Source organism: Gadus macrocephalus, chromosome 12 (genome assembly GCF_031168955.1).
Source record: "Gadus macrocephalus chromosome 12, ASM3116895v1".
NCBI lineage: Eukaryota > Metazoa > Chordata > Actinopteri > Gadiformes > Gadidae > Gadus > Gadus macrocephalus.
This window is the reverse complement of record NC_082393.1, coordinates 22,051,463-22,073,411: the sequence shown is the minus strand read 5'-3', so window position 1 is coordinate 22,073,411 and position 21,949 is coordinate 22,051,463. Positions and strand designations below refer to the sequence as shown.

Below are 21,949 nucleotides of genomic sequence, written 5' to 3'. Positions count from 1 at the left end.
AAGAACCTGCTCTGGCAATGTTTATTCAAATCTTAACAGAACGTCTGGAAAATTCGTTTAGGAGTCTGGAAAGCCCGTTGGCTCTTGTCCCGGCGACTTCATGTGGCCAGTGTATCAAAGGCTATTGTTTGAGTGGATAAGATCTTCATGAAGTGCACGTAAACAACTCCCATTTCGTCTTTCCTTTGTTCCCGGCAATCGGAGGTGTTGGCTGCTGTTGGTGCAGGAATTGAAGGTACAGGAAACTCTAGTCAGTTACACAGTGACTAGTCCCTGCAGATTTAACTTTTTTTATCCATATGGCCACATCTGATTATCAATATAAAGCCATAATAATAATGAAATGTATGAAATTTGGACAAAATGTTGAACAATAAATTGCCAAAGTTACAAATGACGTGCTTAATAATTTTAGCATGGTACAGATGCTTTATATAAATACTGTCATACACATACTTAACTTAAAAACGCATTGCTCGATTGCAGAAGGGGTATGATTTGTCATATTTATTTATTTATAAATAAATAAAATACTATATATATGTAGGTTGCCTTAGATGTGACCATGACATTTTTCTTTTTTTTGTTATACAGTATTTCTCAGTCATGCTTATCACTAAATGTATTTTATTTGGAATGAACGTAAAATATCTATAATCTTTTCTGTGGAAACAAAACTTTCAAACAGAGGTGGGGATCTGGCAATGCCACTTATTTCAGTGCAAATGGAAAGGATATCCCGAGCAGGAAACAAGCTACTGGTCTACTGGGGAAGGAAGGAAGATGTATTTTTTTAAATGTGGTTCCAAAGGTGTCCCTTCGAAGGTAAGGGTAAAAGTGGGCAGCGTTCCATTTTTCTTTGACTTTCGTTATGCTAACATTGTTCAACGTATCAAATGCTTCATAACAAAAACACTACATGAACAAGGCTTTTGATTTTAAAGAACCACAATGGAAGGTAATGATAAGTATTAACTGCACTTGTATTTTATTCTAGAATTATCTCCATTAACTCCACTTCAAACTTGAAATGCGACATCACTAGAGGAGATGTAAAGTTGGTTTTATTTTTACGTGATATCTGTTTAATCAGTGCTTTATAGGCATTCACTCATTATTTTTCCTGATGAGAAAATGGTGAGGGAGCTATAATTACATTTGAGGTAGCCAAGCACTAAGACCGAAGTAATCACAAAATCTCCCTATTCGGCAGCACATCTGATTAAACGTAATCCGTTTCAATTCAGGGATTCCACACAATATTTATGAAAGGTAGTCCAAAGTCAAGCTTTCAAATTGCTTTGAATATTGCAGTATAGTATGGTTTTCAATTGAACTGATCCCATCTTTTGAAACATTCAGTCTCAAATCAAATCAGTAAGAGCATTTTCAGAGTACTTCGTCATTTACTTTATGAATGGTCTTTTTTTTTTTTATCAAATGGTAACTTTCCCTCAAAGTAACAGGAAATGTTTTTTTTATACTATCTCACTCAATCCTTCCTGTGTGGATTTTCTGCTTGGCTTATAGCCTGATTATTTGACAGTTGTGGGCAAGTTGCCTAACGTAACACAATGGAATGAGATCAGTCTATATCTTTCCTGAGAAATTAAACAATACTTATGTAGATGTACAACCATATGTCATGTAAAGGAAATTCATACAACAAAAGGCCAAGAGTTTTATTTGATCAATTTACAGTGTAGACCACAGGCCAGAAAGGGGCAATAGCGGATACTAACATTTCTGAACATCTGTGATCAAGTAGGCTATACCAAGAAGAATATCACACGATTTATTTGTCCGTCTATTTCTTGTCATCAGACCAGGAGATCTCATAGTCACTGTAGACACTCTTCAGCATCTCTACGGACACAGAATGATCGGCTTTTCCAAAAGCCTAAAGAGGGGTAAAAATAAATAAAAAGATTGCAATTATGAACTGAAACCACGCCCACTTTAACTGTGAGCCTGTGTACACACTCGCAATTATTTAATCATTGAATCGGTTGAGTTTCCCTCTTACTCCAGCCATGACTTACAGTTGATTCTCCAAACACTCTGAGTTTTCTGTCTGTGCTGTTGTGCTCTATCTTCCCTCCACCGAGACATTGACACATCAATCCCAAGGACTCCATCGCTGGACTGACCTTCTCAAATATGTGATCTGAAATCAACACCGAGGTAACGTTAGAAAGGTATACACAGGCCAACAAGACACTGGCGTGTACAAAATCGAAGTGCCTACATTGTCTATCCAGTTTAGACATAAAATGTGGTAAAAGTTAAGACGTTCAGTGAGCATAAATCTGTCGTTTGGCCGAGTTTCTGCGAGCAACGTAGCATGCCTGCAATAGTGAACTTCAACTTACTGTGATATTCAGCACTTTTTGTGCCTCTAATTATATTTTTATTTACGTCTCCATCTTTTAAATTTACTCTTACTAATATATATTTAAAAGTTCCTTCTGGATCTATCTCTACATTGGGTATTTTTGCCAAAGCTTCAGCCATTGCCAGTGCGACTGCTTTCTGCTGCGATTGGCAAGTGCGGCTCCTCTGACTCGACGGATACCGATGAGGGCCACCGTAAATGGACCTGCGGGGCTTCTTAAAGAGACAGACAGTGGACAAGTGCCATCGGTTTCCAATGGGGAAATGAACGATATGCTTGTATTGATAGTCTATTGTTTATAATCGGCCAAGCATGCTTATGGTGTAATGGCGAAAGATCTTGAGACTCTTGAGACTAATTAGGCAGCTGTCTCAAAAAATAATCATTCATGAGCAAAGTAGAACCGCCATTTCAAAACGTATTCATATGTACTTTTAATCATTCTTAAAACACAGGGACATTATCAGAAATGGGGACTGTGCCCGGAAAAAGGTCTGCTCAGCCTTTTGGTATAAAGTTTATAATATAGTTGATTGCTCATTTAAGCGTTACTTTAGGTTTGGATATTGTTCGTTTATCATTGCACACTCACTTGGCAATATTATAGGCATAATTCACCCATCATTTAGAAAGGTTCAGTCTCCGGGTTTGTCCAAGTCAGACAGGAAGGATATGAGGGAGACAAGGGCAGGCGCCTCAATATCTGTCTCTTGACTTTTTCACTATCACTTTACCGGTCACACTTTCCCTGCTTCCCTGAACTCCTAATAAAATGCCGGACTTTGTTTGATGCATGACATGAACAGGACTTATTAATTCTCCCTATATCTTTAGTTAACTTTCTTGTTGACATTCTATTTTCATTGCCTTGTCATCTGGTTATAAGCAAGCACAATTTAACTACATAATAATTCCTATCACTGTTGAAATTGATCTTGACCCTGATCACAACAGAAACACAGGGTTTTTCACCTGTTTCCAATGTTATCCTCAATCGAATGAAAAATGACCGAACAATACTTTCAAGAGATTAATAAAAGATGTGATTGTGTAGCTACTGAAAGTGATGTAATCCTTGTATGTCTATATAGAATGAAACGTTATGCCTCAGACGCATAAAGGGCTGCTGCTATATTTAAAACATCATCTCACTTTCTCTTTTGCTTTTTTTGAGCCAATGGAAGGAGTTGAACGTTTGCCACAGACACAACATGTCAGGGACCATCTAATGTGTCTGTTTGTTTTGGGAAGAGAGCTGAACACACGGGGACGGTTATGATCAACATCCCAGAGAAACACAGAGGCTTAATTCTATGTATCTTAAGGTCCGAGCTGTGCAGTGTATCATCATCTCTTACCTGTATCAAACATTCTCGGATCCTTTGCAATACACTGCTCTAAAGTATCTCTTCAAACATGTCTGCTGTCAGTGAAACATACTTGTGTATTATCTATTTTATAATTACTATTATAGTTATCATTAAGTAGTAGTACTGATTGGAGTAGTCTTGTAGTATTAATGCTGGTAATAATAAACAATAATAGTTATCATATTCCTAATGATATATTTAGGGTCTGTACTTTAAGCCTTATGAGAAGAAGGGGGTGGGCGGCTGAAAAAGAAAGTTAGGGAAGGGGAATTTCCAGTGAAGTAAGGTCCAGCATCCTGGTAGATTCCCAGAACAGCTGACCGGGATCGGTGTATATAAAGAGTCACAAGAGTTGAGCAGGAACAATCATCTTCTCTGAGAGTCTAAGGCGTTAAACAACCTGTTGTTATATTTAATTCATACAAGCTAACAGCAAGTTATCTTTCACAAATTGAAAATGGTGAGTGCGAAACTGGTTAAACTTTTCCTAACAAAACAAATGGTTATGGGGGATTTTGTTGTTTATCGATATTCTCCTTTCTTTGTACTTGTAACGTGACCACATTTCTATTTTATTTGCAGAAGTCTTCCTTTGCCTCAAACCAAGCTGGTGGATCTAAACTCATAACCTCATGGAGCATCTATCTTCATCTAAGTAAGCAGAATATTGCCTGGAGCATGCCGATACTTTACTGTATGATGTGTTTATTGTCATGAATCTAACCAGGACCGTTCCTCTGTCTTCCTCCCAGTGTTGTGCATGTCGATGGGGGGGGTGTCCGGCTGGTCCTACTTCCACTCCAACACCACCATGGACTGGGAATCGGCCAGAAACTGGTGCCGGGAGAACTACACGGACATGGTGGCCATCCAGAACCAGGGGGAGATTGCACACCTCAACAGCATGCTGCCCAAGATACCAGGGTACTACTGGATAGGGATCCGCAAGGTGGACAATGTGTGGACCTGGGTCGGCACCAACAAAAGCCTCACAGACGAAGCCACCAACTGGGCGAAGGAGGAACCCAACAACGGCATGAACAGCCAGACGGGGGCCACGAGCGAGGACTGTGTGGAGATGTACATCAAGCGGGATGTAGAGGCGGGAATGTGGAACGACGAGCGGTGTGACAAGTCGAAGACGGCCCTGTGCTATGCAGGTGAGCCACGCTCGTTCAACCTATGACCTTTAGTTTGTTTCAAAGGAGGAGACCTTATTTGCAATGGCGGCGTTGGCTTTGTTAAATTCATCCATTCACTCTTTTGTGCTGTTGATCAAAGTTTGCTGAAAGATTCTGTGCCCGTTCAACGTTTGAACATGTTGCCCCTTGCTCTTCCACCACCAGCTGCCTGTAAGAATGACTCCTGCCTCCACGGGGAGTGTGTGGAGACCGTCAACAACCACACGTGCCAGTGCTTCGAGGGCTTCTACGGAGACACGTGTGAGCAAGGTAAGACGACACCTTCGGCGGGCATTTTTTAACCACCGTCCACTCAGGCTCACACTCAGAGAACGTCAAGTCTAATCATGTCTGGTTTTATTTTAGTCGTGCGGTGCGATCCGGAGAAGGTGGTGACCCCAGCTAAAGCAACGGTCAGCTGGTCTCACGCGCACGGCAGCCATGCATACGGCTCCCTGGCCACCTACTCCTGCCAGGAAGGATACGAGCTCAGCCATCCTGATCCGATGAGATGCACCGCAGCCGCCTCCTGGTCGGAATCCCCCACATGTGAACGTGAGTCGGGCGGGAATACAGGGAATTCCACACTCATCGCGAAAAACAACATACATTTTCCCATCAAATCGTTGGTTGTTAACGCCCTTGCGTGTTGTCTCACAGTGGTTCAGTGTGAAGAGCTGTCCCAACCGACACACGGCGCCGTGGAATGTGAAAACCCACTCGGAAATTCCTCTTACCGGTCTTCCTGTGTGTTTTCCTGTGAGGAGGGTTACACCACGCTCCCTTCCCAGTCCGACAGCCTGCTCTGCGGAGCCACCGGTCGTTGGAACGACTCGGTGCCAGTGTGTGCAGGTACGGACCCATTTCCTTTTCACTTCTGTTAACAACACTGTTTGTATTGTAAACAGCTTCACAATATTGTTTGTTACTGTCTCTGTTCACTGGAATTGGAATACAATGGCATTAGAAAGGCCAGATTCGGAGGAAGCATACTGATATGATCACCCTTTCATGATCCGCAGCTGTCCAGTGCCCTGCTCTCTCGGGGACGGACAACATGGCCGTCCTGTGTGAAGGGGACGGGTTCAGCTATGGCAGCAGCTGCAGCTTCACGTGCACACGGGGCTACCGCATGCGGGGCGCGCACACCACCAGGTGCGCGGCGGCGGCGGCGTGGAGCGAAGCGGTGCCCAGTTGTGAACGTGAGCACATACCTACCAGGCGTTATCTTATCAACCATCGTGCAGTTTGACTGTATTCATTTAGAAACGGTGCGTATCTTTGATGTAACCTTCCCGTTTCTTTGCGTTGCAACAGGCATCATCTGTGCGGTACCGGAAGCTGATTCGCAGCACACGCTCACCCAGTGCAGCGACCCACCGAACCAACTGCTGCCGGGCTCCACCTGCCGCTTCAGCTGTGACGTAGGCTCTGAGCTCCAGCTCCAGCTCCAGCCTGTGATTCAGTGCACTGAGGATGGGGCGTGGAACGCAAGCGCACCCACCTGCAAAGGTGAGCAAAACAACCGGAAAAGTGCATACATATCTATCATGTATTATTTTTTTTAACCACTTTAACTGTGCACAGAGCAACCGGATCTTAATTTATCCCTTGTAAACTCCTTGTTTGTTTCTTGGTGTTTTTAGTGGTGACCTGTGATCCGGTCGAGGTACACACTGCTGGACAGCACTCCATCGCCCGGTGCTCCTCGCATGGCAGTTTCCCGTACGGCACAACGTGCGAGTTCTCGTGTGAAGAAGGATTCCGGCTTAGCGACCCGTCCCAGAACACCATGGAATGCACAGAGCAAGGGACCTGGTCACAACCACCTCCTCTCTGTGAACGTAAGTGAGGTGGAACTGTAGAGACAAACTATGCAAAAAAATATTTTTTTATAGGATGATGTGGAAGGGCTTTATAATGACATTCTGCCGTCGTTGCTACTTTCAGCGCTGCAATGCTCTCCACCCGTGGCTCCAGAGTGGGGTCGGGTCAACTGTCAGCGGTCCCTCTCTTCTGCCCTGCCCTCCTCCTACCCGCAAGGCGCCGTCTGCAGCTTCACTTGTAATGCCGGCTATGACCAAGAGGGGGCGCTCACCACCAAGTGCACACAGTCAGGCCAGTGGAGCTCCCCACCGCCTACCTGCACAGGTACTGATGTCGATGAATGGACATCGATTTTTTTTATTGTTTTGGTCCGATTTATTTGAAAAAACTTCAAAACAAGCTTTTGTTCTCACAAATTAAAAAAAACTCTTTCTGTCTCACGCTACAGTGATCACATGCCCCGTGCTAGATGCTCCAGTCCACGGCACTCTGAACTGCACACACCCGGACTGGACACACGCCTCTGAGTGTTCCTTCGCCTGTAACCAGTGCTACACCTTACACGGACACCAGTTCGTCACCTGTGGTCTCCATGGCAACTGGACTGCGGAGACACCCGTCTGCCAAGGTATGGGGCATGGACGAAAAAAATACCCTGTCATTTTTTGGGATTGGTGGAAAAAGGTTAAAAGGGGAATTTGGGTAAAAGTCAATAAAGTACAATTGTCTTCTCAACAGCTGAGCCCCTGATGAGTCCTACTGCGATGGGGTTAGCCGCGGGGGGCGGCGCGTCAGTGGTCGGTCTCTCTCTGGCGGTCACCCTACTGAAGCGACTCAGGAAACTGAAGGGCAGGAAGTTCTCTCTGGCCAGGTAGTTCACTTTAACAACGGCGGTACGTTGAAATGAGATAAACAAAAGGTTATTTTATTGGATTGATTTTTTTAAACTTTGTACTTTTTCCTCGCAGCAATTCAGATGTAGAAGACCCCCCGCAGCATTACAAAAACAGCATCGAGAGCCTCATCTAGGCCTCGGCGGTCCATGGAGTCCTATGGAGACATCAACATCCAATAGAAAATGGCTTATCAGTCCGCAACGGAGACAGACTGTTCATCCCCAAAGACTCCCTTTTCTTCATCAAGCTTATTCAATATTTATTTACATTTGGTTAAACTATTGATAGTTCCTATTTTGTGTTAAGCATGAATGAATGGTTTTTCAGCGTCATTGTGACGCTGGAAAACCGGGGTGTCAGTGTCGGTATGTGAGGTTGTTGTGTTTGATGAGGCATGTTTTCTGCAGTGTTATCCACGCATATCTTTCTCCCAAAGGGAGATGTATTTTGAACATGTTGTTCTGCAATTGTCCAGCGTGGCCTGACATTATGTATAGTTTTTGTGCAATAGTTTTTTATCTCATTCTACCATGAGATATGAGATATTTTCTTTATTTCCATGTCTGACTGTGAAAATAATTTAAAGTATGTTCTGTATATTTAAAACTTTTGTATAGCTGACTATTGCTTTTCTAATAATAATAATTATCAGTCTGTCTAAAAAATTTTCTATTGTATTTTGTTGTGGTCAAATTAAGTGAAACTACAAAATCAAATAAACTATTTTAAATAATCTGCAATCTATTTTCTTCTGAATACCCGTTCATTTCTCATAATTTGAATTTGTGAAATCATGAATGGTAAAACAAACACTGCTTTCTTTGTTTAATGTACTAAAAATGACCTCACACACGGTAGCACCAGACCCACGTCCAGAGTGGCTGGTCCATTCAGCCAACAACAACATTTCTATGGGCCTGGCAGGACATAGATATGGGTTGATGAGTCAACTGTTCTGTAGGAAATGCGTAAATTCAGGGTTATTTTCATCCTAGTCTCACCAATCAGACTTTAGAATAATATCCACAGTCCGATGGCAAACTAGCTCACATCTAGTGGAACGTTGCCTTTCACTTTTTCTCGCTTCATATTTGTTTCGACCAATCATATAACTTGAGGCAGGGAAGCGTGTATTGACCATAAACAGAGAACACTAGTAAGAAACTGTGAATAATAGTCTGTAAAATCTTACAGCAGCCTTTTTATTTGGCCACTGTAGAAATACAGGTATTAAGGCTTCATCCACTCGGGCAAATTAGTTTTCTTTGGTATATTATCTCTGTAAAGTAGCAGGCAGGTTTTGGCTCTGTGCGGTCTCCATCCATAGGTTCTGCTGTAACACCGTAAGACTGCCGGGTCTGAGATTATTTACTGATCCATGCCCTTTGTCAATCTGTCACCCTGTTTCCAGAGGTCTAGGCACATTGAATGTGGTTACATAGCATCTAAAAACTCAGCAAAATCAGCAGTAGTGAATATTACACCATATTACATTTTTTTTACATTGCCATTGTTTGTATCACCAGTCTCTTATCTCTGAACCGCAGTTAAGAATAACGCTGGTGTCTTCAGCTTTTCTCCCATGCACAAGGGACCTTTGGGTCATTAGTTATGGTTGGACATACCAGGAAGCCGATACACTCTACACAGTAAATAATTTGTTAATGTAATCGATACCTCTGCCAATTAAGGAATCAATAAAGCTTTCATTTTCAAGTTGGATTGGGTGATATGTAAAGTCTAAATAACTACATTGAAAAATGGGTTGAAGTCCACTATCATGCCATTACACAGATACATGGCATCAGGGCCGGAGTCGGACTCATTTTCAGCCCTGGAGTTTCATGCCTCAGACCGGCCCCCTTTAGATCACAACCTATCATGTTACAATAATGTAATAATAATAAATAATAATACATTTAATTTAGAGGCGCCTTTCAAGACACCCAAGGTCACCTTACAGAGCATATAGTCATCATTCAAAACTATGTAAAACAGACTAGGAATAAAAGGAAAACAGAGGTTAAACATGAAGAATAATAATAATTAATAACACTCAAAGACGCCTAAAGTGAAGTGGGGACCTCACTAACCACCACCAATATGTAGCACCCACTTGGGTGTAATTATAACTTTACATGTTAAGCATGCAATTTCTGTTCTCTGTTCTCTAAAGCCTTGTAATTCCGTGTATTTTTTCTAAAATAATTCCAATTCATTGGAAGCAATGGTTGCTTCACAATGGGGCTTTATTTCAACATGAGTGCACATCTCCACCATTATTCTTTGCAACACAACATCCTTTTCAACAAATTATAAAAAGAATAAATAAAATATTACATATTAAATTTGAAAAAATAATAAGGGTTGCACTCTGTAATCACATAATCAGAACTTAGATTTCACAAATACAGCATCAGCTCACACCCTGGCTTTCACCTGTTCGACCTGATGCCCTCTGGCAGGCGCTATAGGTCCATCAGAACCAGGTCTTCACGGTTCAGAGACAGCTTCTTCCCAAAAGCTGTATCCACCCTGAACACACACATGCACTGACCCCCGACTGACTGACCTCCCACTGCTGTATTGTACTTTACTTTATTTTACTTTATTATTTATTTTACATTATTTACATTTCTATTTGGTATACTGTTGTTCTTGTTCTATTTATATATTTATTTATTTTCTCGAATGCACCAATTGGGAAAGCTTACTAAAAATGTCGTTGTACTTGACTCGTGCAATGACAATAAAAGGCTTTCTATTCTATTCTATTTCTATTTCTATTCTATTCTATTCATGTCATTTTCTGCAATATCAAATTGCAGAAAAGGACATGCTAACCATAACCCTAACCCTAAAGTTATAATTACATTATTCTAATATGATAGGCTGTGATCTAAAGGGGGGCCGGTCTGAGGCATGAAACTCCAGGGCTGAAAACGAGTCCCACTCCGGCCCTGATTACGTGTATATATAAATACAGACTTTGAATGCTTATTATCATCTTGCAAAATCAGATTTACCTGAAATATTATGGGTCCGTTTTCTGGAATTTTCTCTATTTATACCAAGGCAATGAGTGATGTAGTTGACCGCTCAGCAGGGTCACTCAGCAAGCCCTTTCAATCGTTTTTAGAGAAACATGTCACACATCCAGCTATTCTTCGGCAATGTTGTTCTGAATGTTTCCGGGGATTTGTATAAATGAAAATGCCTGACCCCCATACACCACATCTGGAAGTGCAGTGCTACATACAAGCATTCAGAATAAGGTAAGATATAATTCAACATCTTTTTTTATAAATATTTAAGTTTTAAGATTTAAAAAGGAAGTATGTGTATGTTGGTTTATCCTTTTTTTATTGCACATGTATATGATCCCTTATATCGGTTTCTAACCAAGCTCTAAGAATTTCAATGTTAATTCTCCACAATTTTTTCTGCTTATGACTTGTTGCACAGAGAGCAGAGTTCCATCTGCACCAGTTGGAAGATCCTTGCGGTTGTGAAGCACTATGAAGTGCACATTGATCCTCTTCATGTGTCAGTACAAACCCTTTACAAGTACAGCTTATGAATCAATTTAGAACATTTTCCAAACATCTAAAGAATAATAAAAATAAAAATATCTTCTTTTTTTAAATGATGCATTACAGTAAATGTTGGATTTTCCTGTAATGCCTTTCCATGCAATCAACAGGCTACCTGACTGGCCGGGCCCATGGCTGGCGGTATTACCACTCCACAGAGCTCAAAAACTGGACCCAAGCCAGGAAGTGGTGTCGGGAAGAATACACTGACATGGTGGCCATCCAAAGCCAGGAGGAGAACGACCATCTGGTCTCTCTGCTGCCTAACAAATCGGGGAGCCCGTATTACTGGATAGGAATCACAAAGAGCGAGAAGAGCGACCCGTGGACCTGGGTAGGGAACAACAGCACCTGGGTCGGCAACCAGTCCTGGGCCACCAACGAGCCCAACAACGACTACGTCACTGAGTTCTGTGTGGAGATATACGTTAACTACAACAAGGACAACAGAGGGAAGTGGAACGACGAGAAGTGCAGCAATAAAAAGTACCCCGTTTGTTACCAAGGTGAGATGTGTGCATCATCACATGATGAACCAACCGGTTTCGTGCCGTTGAATGAATTCAGAGGAAACCTTCCATTTAGTACGAGTTCATCTTCCATCCCGCCCGTTCTTGTGCAGCCCAGTGCAATACGACATCCTGCGACAGAGGGAGATGTCGTGAAACCATCAATAACACCATCTGCCTTTGTGAGCCAGGCTTCGGAGGGGACAGGTGCCAGACAGGTAATCATAGAGCTAATGATAATAGTACTTTAATAATTTATGACTTTGTTAGCATCTCTTGTATTTTGATGGCTGCTTCTCATGACATGCCGGTGACAAGGATTTGATCGATGCGGCATGGAAATTAGGAAATGGGGCATGAAAACTTAATGATCAGGAAAAGAAAATCACTTACAAAAACACACAGTTGTACTTACACATCAAAACACCCAAGTCACATGGTAAGGTATTTTCACAGAAGTGATTGTCTCGCAATACATTCTATCCTGCCTGTATTTCCTGGCAGATGTAAACTGCTAGGAAACATTTAGGGTCAGGTGTGAGTCTTAATGGTCGTGCGATGGCAAAGATCTAGATAAATCACTCCATGGCGTTTGACTTTTGACGAGTGCATGTGTTAGCATGCTTTCAATGCATTTCAATTGTCCTCATGCTGACCTTGGGCGCCAACCCATCTGCTTCCTGGATTTCCTGGGGTCAGACTGATGCCGACCTTCCAATCTCTCTCGAACATCAACATCAACAGCGGGTTCGGGAGATAGTGCTTTCACGCGATTAACCGGTCATGCAACCACGGGAAACCCTTGATCTCTTAAACTTGAATCCCCTGATCCTCACAAAGGCCAACTCTGAGTTTATACCTCTTTATCACATCGACATTTTTTGGAAGCTGAACCCCCTCACCATTAGACCCTCCTACCCCTTCAGTCCCCATTTCTTACAGTCTGAATCATATTTGAAATATCAAAGTTAAAGTTAAAGTCAAAGTCAGCTTTATGTAAATTACAAAATATGTGCCAGACAAACTGGCACACACAAATAGCTTTGTTCTCCGACCCACGGTTCAATAAGTATCCTCTCCTCTGATGAATCCTCAGCTGATTATATAGGCCTACATTTCATGCCCTTTCCGTGCTTCTTTCCGTCCCTCCACCCGCCCAGCGGTCACGTGCGACGCCCTCTTGGTTCCCCAGCACGGCCGTCTCCAGTGTCACGAATCTTACGGACCTTCAAGCTTCAATTCGTCCTGCCGGTTCCACTGTGACCTCGGGTACCGCGTGGAGGGCCCGGAATGGCTGCAGTGTCAGGCGTCCGGACGCTGGGACCACCCGGCCCCCCGGTGCCAAGGTAAGGGGTTACCGGTCCGGAAAGTGGAACTAACTGCAAGAGAACAATTGGGGTAGAAACAAACGAAGAGTTGCATGTATGAGATGTCATTGTTTTGTAATTTATAGAATTGAGGGATCTCAATATTGAAGATATTATAGCAGAGGTCTACGGGTGTGCACCGTTTTTTGTTGTATCTTCTGTCTTGTAATTTTTTTTGTAAAAATGTAAAAAAAAATCAAAGTTGAGTTTGAACCTAAGCTTTTCTTCCCCCCGATAGTGGAACAGTGCGCGGCTCTGAAACGGACGTCTGACAGACTGCTCAGGACCTGCCTCCATCCGATTGCCAATGACAGCTTCAACTCCACTTGTGCGTTCAGTTGTGAGGAGGGTTTCGAGCTCAGTGGACAGAGCGTGACGATATGCGACCATGCGGGTCGATGGACCGCCGAGGTCCCGACGTGTTCAGGTAAGGGGAACTTTTTTGTTCATTTTTATTGTTAGATGTGATAATCGACATCATCGTACGTCATTTTTCCACGTTGTAGATTAGTTGTAGCTCGGTTGAAAAAAAATTATCTGTTGTCTTTTGCTTTTCCAATATTAAAAGAAGATGGCAATTAGAACTATAATCTCTGTAGTGCAGATGCCACAACTCTTCCGACAGACATAACCTCTCATGCAGAGTTACTTGCCTGACATGACCCCTCAATGCACGATTGCCCGTGCACAACATCAGACGTGACCTGCACGCGAACAAATAGCTTTTGTCTCCGACCCACGGTTCAATAAGTATCCTCTCCTCTGATGAATCCTCAGCTGATAATGTACATTTCATGCCCTTTCCGTGCTTCTTTCCGTCCCTCCACCCGACCAGCGGTCCCGTGCGACGCCCTCTTGGTTCCCCAGCACGGCCGTCTCCAGTGTCACGGATCCTACGGACCTTCACGCTTCAATTCGTCCTGCCGGTTCCACTGTGACCTCGGGTACCGCGTGGAGGGCCCGGAATGGCTGCAGTGTCAGGCGTCCGGACGCTGGGACCACCCCGCCCCCCGGTGCCAAGGTAAGGGGTTACCGGTCAGGAGACGGCGTCCACTCAACCATAACTCTTTATATTATATATATGGCTTCTTATAACAGCTGCAAGACTGGAATATTTCATAAATGTTGTTGTTTACCTTAGTTTATATTGTGCTCTTATTTATTGTGCACTTAGATTTCATTGTTTGTTGAATTCTTTGGTTGGTAGCTTTGTTTGCTATCTAACTGAACCTGACCAGATTAGACTTGAATGTGTCTGTTTGTGCCTCCTCCAGTGTTTGGCTGCCCCCCTCTCTCCCAATCCCTGTATGGGGGTCCGGACTGCTCTGACCAGATCCACGCCTTCGACTCTACCTGCCCTGTAGGCTGCCCCTTTGGATCCCTCAAGCTGAGGTCAGGCCAGGTCACCTGTAGCAGTGATGGGACCTGGCGTGGGCCGACGCCCATTTGTATAAGTAAATGATGTTCAATTAGCATTTATGTCGTCATTAAAGCCGAATAGGTGACTGCATAACCATAATTGTAATTTGTTGTGTTGTGAGTTTGTAATTGATTGGGATGTTGCATTTTAATCTACATTCTGTGAGTGTTTTGACTTTAAGCTATGATTTAGCTGACCAACTAGGTACGTTTCAGAAATACATTTAATAAAGAGTTGGTTCTGATTCTCAATTGAAATATATTCTGTTTTGCAGACTATAAACATGCTTTAATGGCTCTTGCTGGTTGCGGGGCCTTCATGATGAGTTGCATCATTTTTTTGATTATGAAGCGCAGAAAAAGTAGGTATCATTGGGCTTCAGTATTTCCAAACTCCAAATTCCATGCAATGTTTTCGCAACAAAGATTAAGTCAAATGTTGTTCTTCTTTTCACCAGATAAGAAACTTTCCCAGCAAAGGTCAGTGTTGAAATGTCACGTTGTGCGGCCCCACCCTCATACCCTTTCACCACCCTGAACATTGCTTGATATGTTGCCATCCCTCTGGGAAAGATTTCTTTACAGTTCATTACCGTTGTATTCATTTAGCAATAGGATAACAATGAATAGAACGTTTGTAGTTCTTCACTGCCGCTGTAACATGTACCTGTATGTGTCTTCTTCACAGGGAATATGACGAAGACATGGGTTCAGGCAATGAGCCTCATAGCTGAAGGAGGAAGACATTTATTCTTCAAACATAGCCTGGGGCAGCATGTATCGCTGTGTTTATCCTTCACTCATATTGTTTAGGAAAATGAGATATAAAACTATGTAAATCTGAATGACTTTTCTGGAGATGTATTTCATTAAATAAATGCAGAATTTTTCAGATGATTCATTGTAAAATATGTGTGTCTAAGTGTGAGCAATGTGGTGTGTGTGTGTGTGTGTGTGTGTGTGTGTGTGTGTGTGTGTGTGTGTGTGTGTGTGTGTGTGTGTGTGTGTGTGTGTGTGTGTGTGTGTGTGTGTGTGTGTGTGTGTGTTTGGATGTGGACATGTTTGTGCGTGTGTGTGTATGGTTGGACACGTGCATGTGTGTGTGTGTGTGTGCGTTCGTGTGTATATGTGTGTATGCTTGTTTTTATGTGTGTGTGTGTGTGTGTGCGTTTCTGTCTGCATATGTGCACATCGGGGGGGTCGTGGGTAGGCCTTGGGTGTAAGAGTGATGTTAACCTCAAAGGAAGTCCTGGTCCGAAAGATATTACAAAACGGTGTTGACTCATTGGTAGCCCAACAAGCTGTCTATCAGACACAAGTACTCTCGCCTGTTAAAAAATGGTAAGTAACCACATTTCAATGTCAAACGCAAACTACATTATCTGCAGGGCTGCATGCATTGTCTTTTCTTGTGACCAAATGTTTCAGGAGCCAACGCGTCTGAACCCAGGTCCCTACCCCCTGCTGATAGTAGCCACAATGACTGTACTCATTCAGGGTAAGTTTGCGCGACTATCACACTACCACCAAACACAGTCTTGCTCGTGTTCACATGAAGCAAACACGCCTTTCCATATATCTGACCCCAGATCTGAGCACCGCGGGAGGGGTCGACGCGTGGATGTACCACCACAGCAACGACCCGCCTCGTACCTGGAGCTCGGCCCGAACCTGGTGCCAGCAGCGATACACGGACATGGTGGCCATCCAGAACCAGGGGGAGATCGCCTACCTCAACCAGATGCTGCCCCGCAACCCCAGCTACTACTGGATCGGCATCCGCAAGGTGGCGGGGGTCTGGACCTGGGTGGGCACCAATAGGAGCCTGACACCAGAGGCTCAGAACTGGGCGGTTGGGGAGCCGAACCACCCGTTGGAGGACTGTGTTGAGATGTACGTCAAGAGGGAAAAGGACACGGCAAAGTGGAACGACGAGCGGTGCAATAAGGAGAAAGGAACCGTCTGCTATACAGGTAGATTGTTCTCATGTATATATTATACTTTCAAATATCTGTCCTTCAAAAGCAGTTAAATTAAACATAAAATACTGAGAAAGTGTAAAGTAGGTTGTGATGTCCGTCATTAGCTCACATTCCATGATATTCTGCGATGTATCTCTTCATAGAGTACACATGTACTGGACTGTCTGCGCAGTTTGAGTTCTAACTCTCGATGGTTACAGCCTCGTGTTCAGAGGGATCCTGTGGTAACCATGCCGACTGTGTAGAGACCATAGGAAACTTTACCTGCCAATGTCACCCCGGCTTCCTAAGCCCTCGCTGTGAAGAGGGTGAGTAGATGCACAGTTGTGATCCTGAAATGAGCACGTACTTATTTATGTCATTAAGGCGCCGGTCGAGCCTCTTGCTCAAGAGGGGTGCCTAAAGGAAAACTGTGGACACCAGGGTTTGGTTTGGAAGCTGAACCCCCTCACCATTAGACCCTCCTACCCCTTCAGTCCCAATTTCTTACAGTCTGAATCATATTTGAAATATCAAAGTTAAAGTTAAAGTCAAAGTCAGCTTTATGTAAATTCCAAAATATGTGCCACACAAACTGGCACACACAAATAGCTTTGTTCTCCGACCCACGGTTCAATAAGTATCCTCTCCTCTGATGAATCCTCAGCTGATAATTTACATTTCATGCCCTTTCCGTGCTTCTTTCCGTCCCTCCACCCGCCCAGCGGTCACGTGCGACGCCCTCTCGGTTCCCCAGCACGGCCGTCTCCAGTGTCACGGATCCTACGGACCTTCACGCTTCAATTCGTCCTGCCGGTTCCACTGTGACCTCGGGTACCGCGTGGAGGGCCCGGAATGGCTGCAGTGTCAGGCGTCCGGACGCTGGGACCACCCCGCCCCCCGGTGCCAAGGTAAGGGGTTACCGGTCCGGAGACGGCGTCCACTCAACCATAACATTTTCAAAGTGGAACTAACTGCAAGAGAACAATTGGGGAAGAAACAAACGAAGAGTTGCATTTATGAGATGTCATTGTTTAGTAATTTATAGAATTGAGGAATCTCAATATTGAAGATATTATAGCAGAGGTCTACGGGTGTGCACCGTTTTTTGTTGTATCTTCTGTCTTGTACATTTTTTTTTAAAAATTAAAAAAAAAATCAAAGTTGAGTTTGAACCTAAGCTCTTCTTCGCCCCGATAGTGGAACAGTGCGCGGCTCTGAAACGGACGTCTGACAGACTGCTCAGGACCTGCCTCCATCCGATTGCCAATGACAGCTTCAACTCCACTTGTGCGTTCAGTTGTGAGGAGGGTTTCGAGCTCAGTGGACAAAGCGTGACGATATGCGACCATGCGGGTCGATGGACCGCCGAGGTCCCGACGTGTTCAGGTAAAGGGACCTTTTTTGTTAATTTTTATTGTTAGATGTGATAATCGACATCATCGTACGTCATAGTTCCACGTTGTAGATTAGTTGTAACTCGGTTGATAAAATGTATTTGTTGTCTTTTGCTTTTCCAATATTAACAGAAGACGCCAATTAGACCTATAATCTCTGTAGTGCAGATACCACAACTCTTCCGACAGACATAACCTCTCATGCAAAGTTACTTGCCTGACATGAGCCCTCAATGCACGATTGCCCGTGCACAACATCAGACGTGACCTGCACGCGAACAAACGTTTTATAGTCACACAAACCCCTTTGAAGATTCAGGATGATGGTCGGACATCCGCTAATTCAGGCCATCGGTTTACAACATAGAAACACAGCCTGCTGCCTTGACAACAGTCGTCCCACAAGTTCTGAATATTTGGCAAACAAACGCATGGTGAATGCAATTCAATGTGAATAAGCCCTTGCCATTTCCCTCGACTATAAATCAAGTCAACATCATTATTGTTGATTATATGAAACCGTGATACGGTGTGCTACTTATCAGCTTCCATTGAAATCATACATACAAATACAAAAAATAACGAAATGCATTCCAGCATCCAACCGGAATTTGTGTGTGACCCTCGGACGTATGTGATCCTCCACAGTGATTGCGTGCGCTCCCATTTCCCCTCCTGCTATGGGCAACATGACCTGTGTTGACAGCCTGGCTCCGTTCTCCTTTGGCTCCTCGTGTAGCCTCACCTGTTTGGAAGGCTACACTCTGGCCGGCAGCCACACACTGGCCTGCTCAGCCTCTGGACAGTGGAGCCAACCCAGACCCACTTGTATAGGTACGATCTGTTATTGTGGTCTGGAAATCCAGTGCAAAAAAATAAATAAACTGGAATAAAATGGAAATATATTGGAAAAGCTTGAGGAAGAGTATTGGAAAAAAAAAACAGTAAAATAAATAAATAATAATGCTGCATATTTCTATGAATCCAAACAAATGATCTGAATTTCCTTTTTCACAATAATATTTTTTAATGATGAGCCTTAAATCTTATTGACCTTCTTCAGCTGTGCGGTGCAGCGGTCTGAAAGTCCCCCCTCATGCTGTCTTGGACTGCCAGGGTCCTATCGGAGTCTTCAGCTATGGTTCCACGTGCACACTGCACTGTGAAGAGGGATTTAATCTGATCGGCAGCAACACCACTCAATGTTCGGCACAGGGACGCTGGAGTGGCCAACTTCCTGTCTGTCAGGGTATGATGGAAGATGACTTCCCCACTTTTGTGCTTAACTCACTCTTGTCATTCTAATATGGTGCATGTTGACCAGGAACTACACTAGGATCTACTCTGTACTCAAACTATGGGAACTATTATTGCATGAGAACCAGGAAGTACACTTCTCAGTTTTGATTTGAGCCAGGAATTTACTGGAGGGTCTGTGAAAATCTCCAAAAGATTACAACTTGCTATTCTTTCCTACACTGTCGTTAATTCACAGTAGAGCACACAGAGCTTTGCAGCTATCCCAGTTTATTCCATAACACTGTTGCCGCAATAGCATTTATTGCGGCTAAATTTTCTGTTAAAATAATCTAGATGACACCTAGGAACTGCACATGTATTAAGAACCAGGAGGATGCTTGTAAAGGTACCATAGGAACTACGCTTGTGTCGAAACCAGAAACTATAGGAACTAGTAGGAATTGCAACTCAAAATATAATAAAATAGGAACCAGGAAGACTACTTCAATAGTAAACAAAAAGTATAATTGATTATATAAATCTGAAAGTATGCTTGACTACGAACCAGGAAGTATACCTGTATTGGAACTAGGAAGTATACTAGAATATAAACCAGGAAGCTTACTCCCATCAGGAAGTATACTTGAGCAGGAACAAGGACGTGTACCAGTCCAGCTTCAGATATTAAAACATATGAACCATGAAGTATAGCAATTCAGGTTGATATATTAAAACATAGAACCAGGAGGTTTACCTGTCCAGGTTCAGATATAACAACATAGGAACCAGGAAGTATTATTCTCTAGGTTCAGCTCTTCAACGTAGGAACCAGGAAGTACACCTCTCCAGGTTCAGATCTTAACCCTAGTGGTGTTCCACCTCTCTGTGTGTCTCCAGCCGTGCAGTGCTCAGTCTTGTCTGCCCCCCCTCACGGCTCCCTGTCCTGCTCCAACCCCCATGGAGAGTTTAGCTTCTCCTCTCGCTGCGCTCTCACCTGTGATGAAGGCTTCCTGCCCAACGGGACGGCCCACACAGAGTGCTCCTCCCTGGGGTCCTGGAGCCAGGAGGTCCCTCAGTGCCTGGGTAAGACATGATAACACCTAGAAACTACACACCTAGAAACACACAATCAACTAGGAGGATTATTGTATAGGAACTACGCACACCAGAAACTAGTATAGGAACTAGTAGGATGTTTGAATTGCAACTAAAAATATCATTACATAGGAACCAGGAAGAGTATTTTAATAGTAGCCAGAAAGTAGAAATGATTAGCAATCAGAAAATATACTTTACTATGAACCTGGAAGTATATCTACATTGGTACTAGGAATCTTACTTGTCTACAAACCAGGAAGTATATCTGCATAGGAACTAGTATACTGAAATATAAACCAGGAAGCATATTCCCATCAGGAAGTATACATGAACCGGAACAAGAAAGTATACTTGTCCAGGTTCAGATGTTAAACATAAAAAACAGGAAGTAAAGCAATCGAACCAGGAAGTATTATTCTCTAGGATCAGCTCTTCCACGTAGGAACCAGGAAGTACACCTCTCCAGGTTCAGTTCTTAACCCTAGTGGTGTTCCACCTCTCTGTGTGTCTCCAGCCGTGCAGTGCTCAGTCTTGTCTGCCCCCCCTCACGGCTCCCTGTCCTGCTCCAACCCCCATGGAGAGTTTAGCTTCTCCTCTCGCTGCGCTCTCACCTGTGATGAAGGCTTCCTGCCCAACGGGACGGCCCACACAGAGTGCTCCTCCCTGGGGTCCTGGAGCCAGGAGGTCCCTCAGTGCCTGGGTAAGACATGATAACACCTAGAAACTACACACCTAGAAACACACAATCAACTAGGAGGATGATTGTAAAGGTACTATAGGAACTACGCACACCAGAAACTAGTATAGGAACTAGTAGGATGTTTGAATTGCAACTAAAAATATCATTACATAGGAACCAGGAAGAGTATTTTAATAGTAGCCAGAAAGTAGAAATGATTAGCAATCAGAAAATATACTTTACTACGAACCTGGAAGTATATCTACATTGGAACTAGGAAGCTTACTTGTCTACAAACCAGGAAGTATATCTGCATAGGAACTAGTATACTGAAATATAAACCAGGAAGCATATTCCCATCAGGAAGTATACATGAACTGGAACAAGAAAGTATACTTGTCCAGGTTCAGATGTTAAACATAAGAAACAGGAAGTAAAGCAATCGAACCAGGAAGTATCATTCTCTAGGATCAGCTCTTCCACGTAGGATCCAGGAAGTACACCTCTCCAGGTTCAGATCTTAACCCTAGTGGTGTTCCACCTCTCTGTGTGTCTCCAGCCGTGCAGTGCTCAGTCTTGTCTGCCCCCCCTCACGGCTCCCTGTCCTGCTCCAACCCCCATGGAGAGTTTAGCTTCTCCTCTCGCTGCGCTCTCACCTGTGATGAAGGCTTCCTGCCCAACGGGACGGCCCACACAGAGTGCTCCTCCCTGGGGTCCTGGAGCCAGGAGGTCCCTCAGTGCCTGGGTAAGACACGATGACACCTAGAAACTGCACATGTATTAAGAACCAGGAGGATGCTTGTAAAGGTACCATAGGAACTACACTTGTGTCGAAAGCAGAAACTATAGGAACTAGTAGGATGATTGAATTGCAACTCAAAATATAATAAAATAGGAACCAGGAAGACTACTTCAATAGTAAACAAAAAGTGTAATTGATTATATAAATCTGAAAGTATGCTTGACTACGAACCAGGAAGTATACCTGCATTGGAACTAGGAAGTATACTAGAATATA

General features: G+C 43.6%; 2 protein-coding genes across 2 annotated transcripts; both read left to right on the top strand.

The window, feature by feature from the left end:
• The first annotated feature begins 4,093 nt into the window (after positions 1–4,093).
• LOC132468561 (uncharacterized) lies at positions 4,094–21,832 on the top strand. The gene is made up of 28 exons (XM_060066288.1): positions 4,094–4,225; positions 4,348–4,420; positions 4,518–4,925; positions 5,112–5,216; positions 5,313–5,501; positions 5,607–5,798; positions 5,969–6,148; positions 6,264–6,458; positions 6,593–6,790; positions 6,897–7,097; positions 7,222–7,401; positions 7,512–7,644; positions 7,742–7,791; positions 11,373–11,768; positions 12,932–13,117; positions 13,377–13,565; positions 13,974–14,159; positions 14,413–14,498; positions 15,986–16,055; positions 16,147–16,530; positions 16,740–16,847; positions 17,244–17,429; positions 17,719–17,907; positions 18,564–18,749; positions 18,979–19,164; positions 20,052–20,237; positions 20,767–20,952; positions 21,491–21,832. The coding sequence occupies exons 1-28, from the start codon at positions 4,223–4,225 to the stop codon at positions 21,688–21,690; spliced, it is 5,031 nt and encodes a 1,676-aa protein (XP_059922271.1). The 5' UTR covers positions 4,094–4,222; the 3' UTR covers positions 21,691–21,832.
• Positions 10,894–15,454, top strand: sele (selectin E). Its single transcript, XM_060067458.1, has 11 exons — positions 10,894–10,944; positions 11,135–11,215; positions 11,373–11,768; positions 11,885–11,989; positions 12,932–13,117; positions 13,377–13,565; positions 13,974–14,159; positions 14,413–14,592; positions 14,833–14,919; positions 15,016–15,037; positions 15,246–15,454. Exons 2-11 carry the CDS (start codon positions 11,188–11,190, stop codon positions 15,289–15,291), a joined length of 1,425 nt encoding a protein of 474 aa, XP_059923441.1. The 5' UTR covers positions 10,894–10,944; positions 11,135–11,187; the 3' UTR covers positions 15,292–15,454.
• Positions 21,833–21,949: the final 117 nt, after the last annotated feature.

What these genes read in the sequence shown, in the direction of transcription:
- LOC132468561 (XM_060066288.1), top strand. An exon ending in CGAGGTCCCGACGTGTTCAG is followed by an intron (nt 13,566 to 13,973) that starts GTAAGGGGAACT and finishes CCACCCGACCAG; the next exon opens with CGGTCCCGTGCGACGCCCTC. An exon ending in CCCCGCCCCCCGGTGCCAAG is followed by an intron (nt 17,430 to 17,718) that starts GTAAGGGGTTAC and finishes TCGCCCCGATAG; the next exon opens with TGGAACAGTGCGCGGCTCTG.
- sele (XM_060067458.1), top strand. Translation starts at nt 11,188, where the DNA reads ATGAAGTGCACATTGATCCTCTTCATGT. An exon ending in GTACCCCGTTTGTTACCAAG is followed by an intron (nt 11,769 to 11,884) that starts GTGAGATGTGTG and finishes GTTCTTGTGCAG; the next exon opens with CCCAGTGCAATACGACATCC. An exon ending in AGGGGACAGGTGCCAGACAG is followed by an intron (nt 11,990 to 12,931) that starts GTAATCATAGAG and finishes CCACCCGCCCAG; the next exon opens with CGGTCACGTGCGACGCCCTC.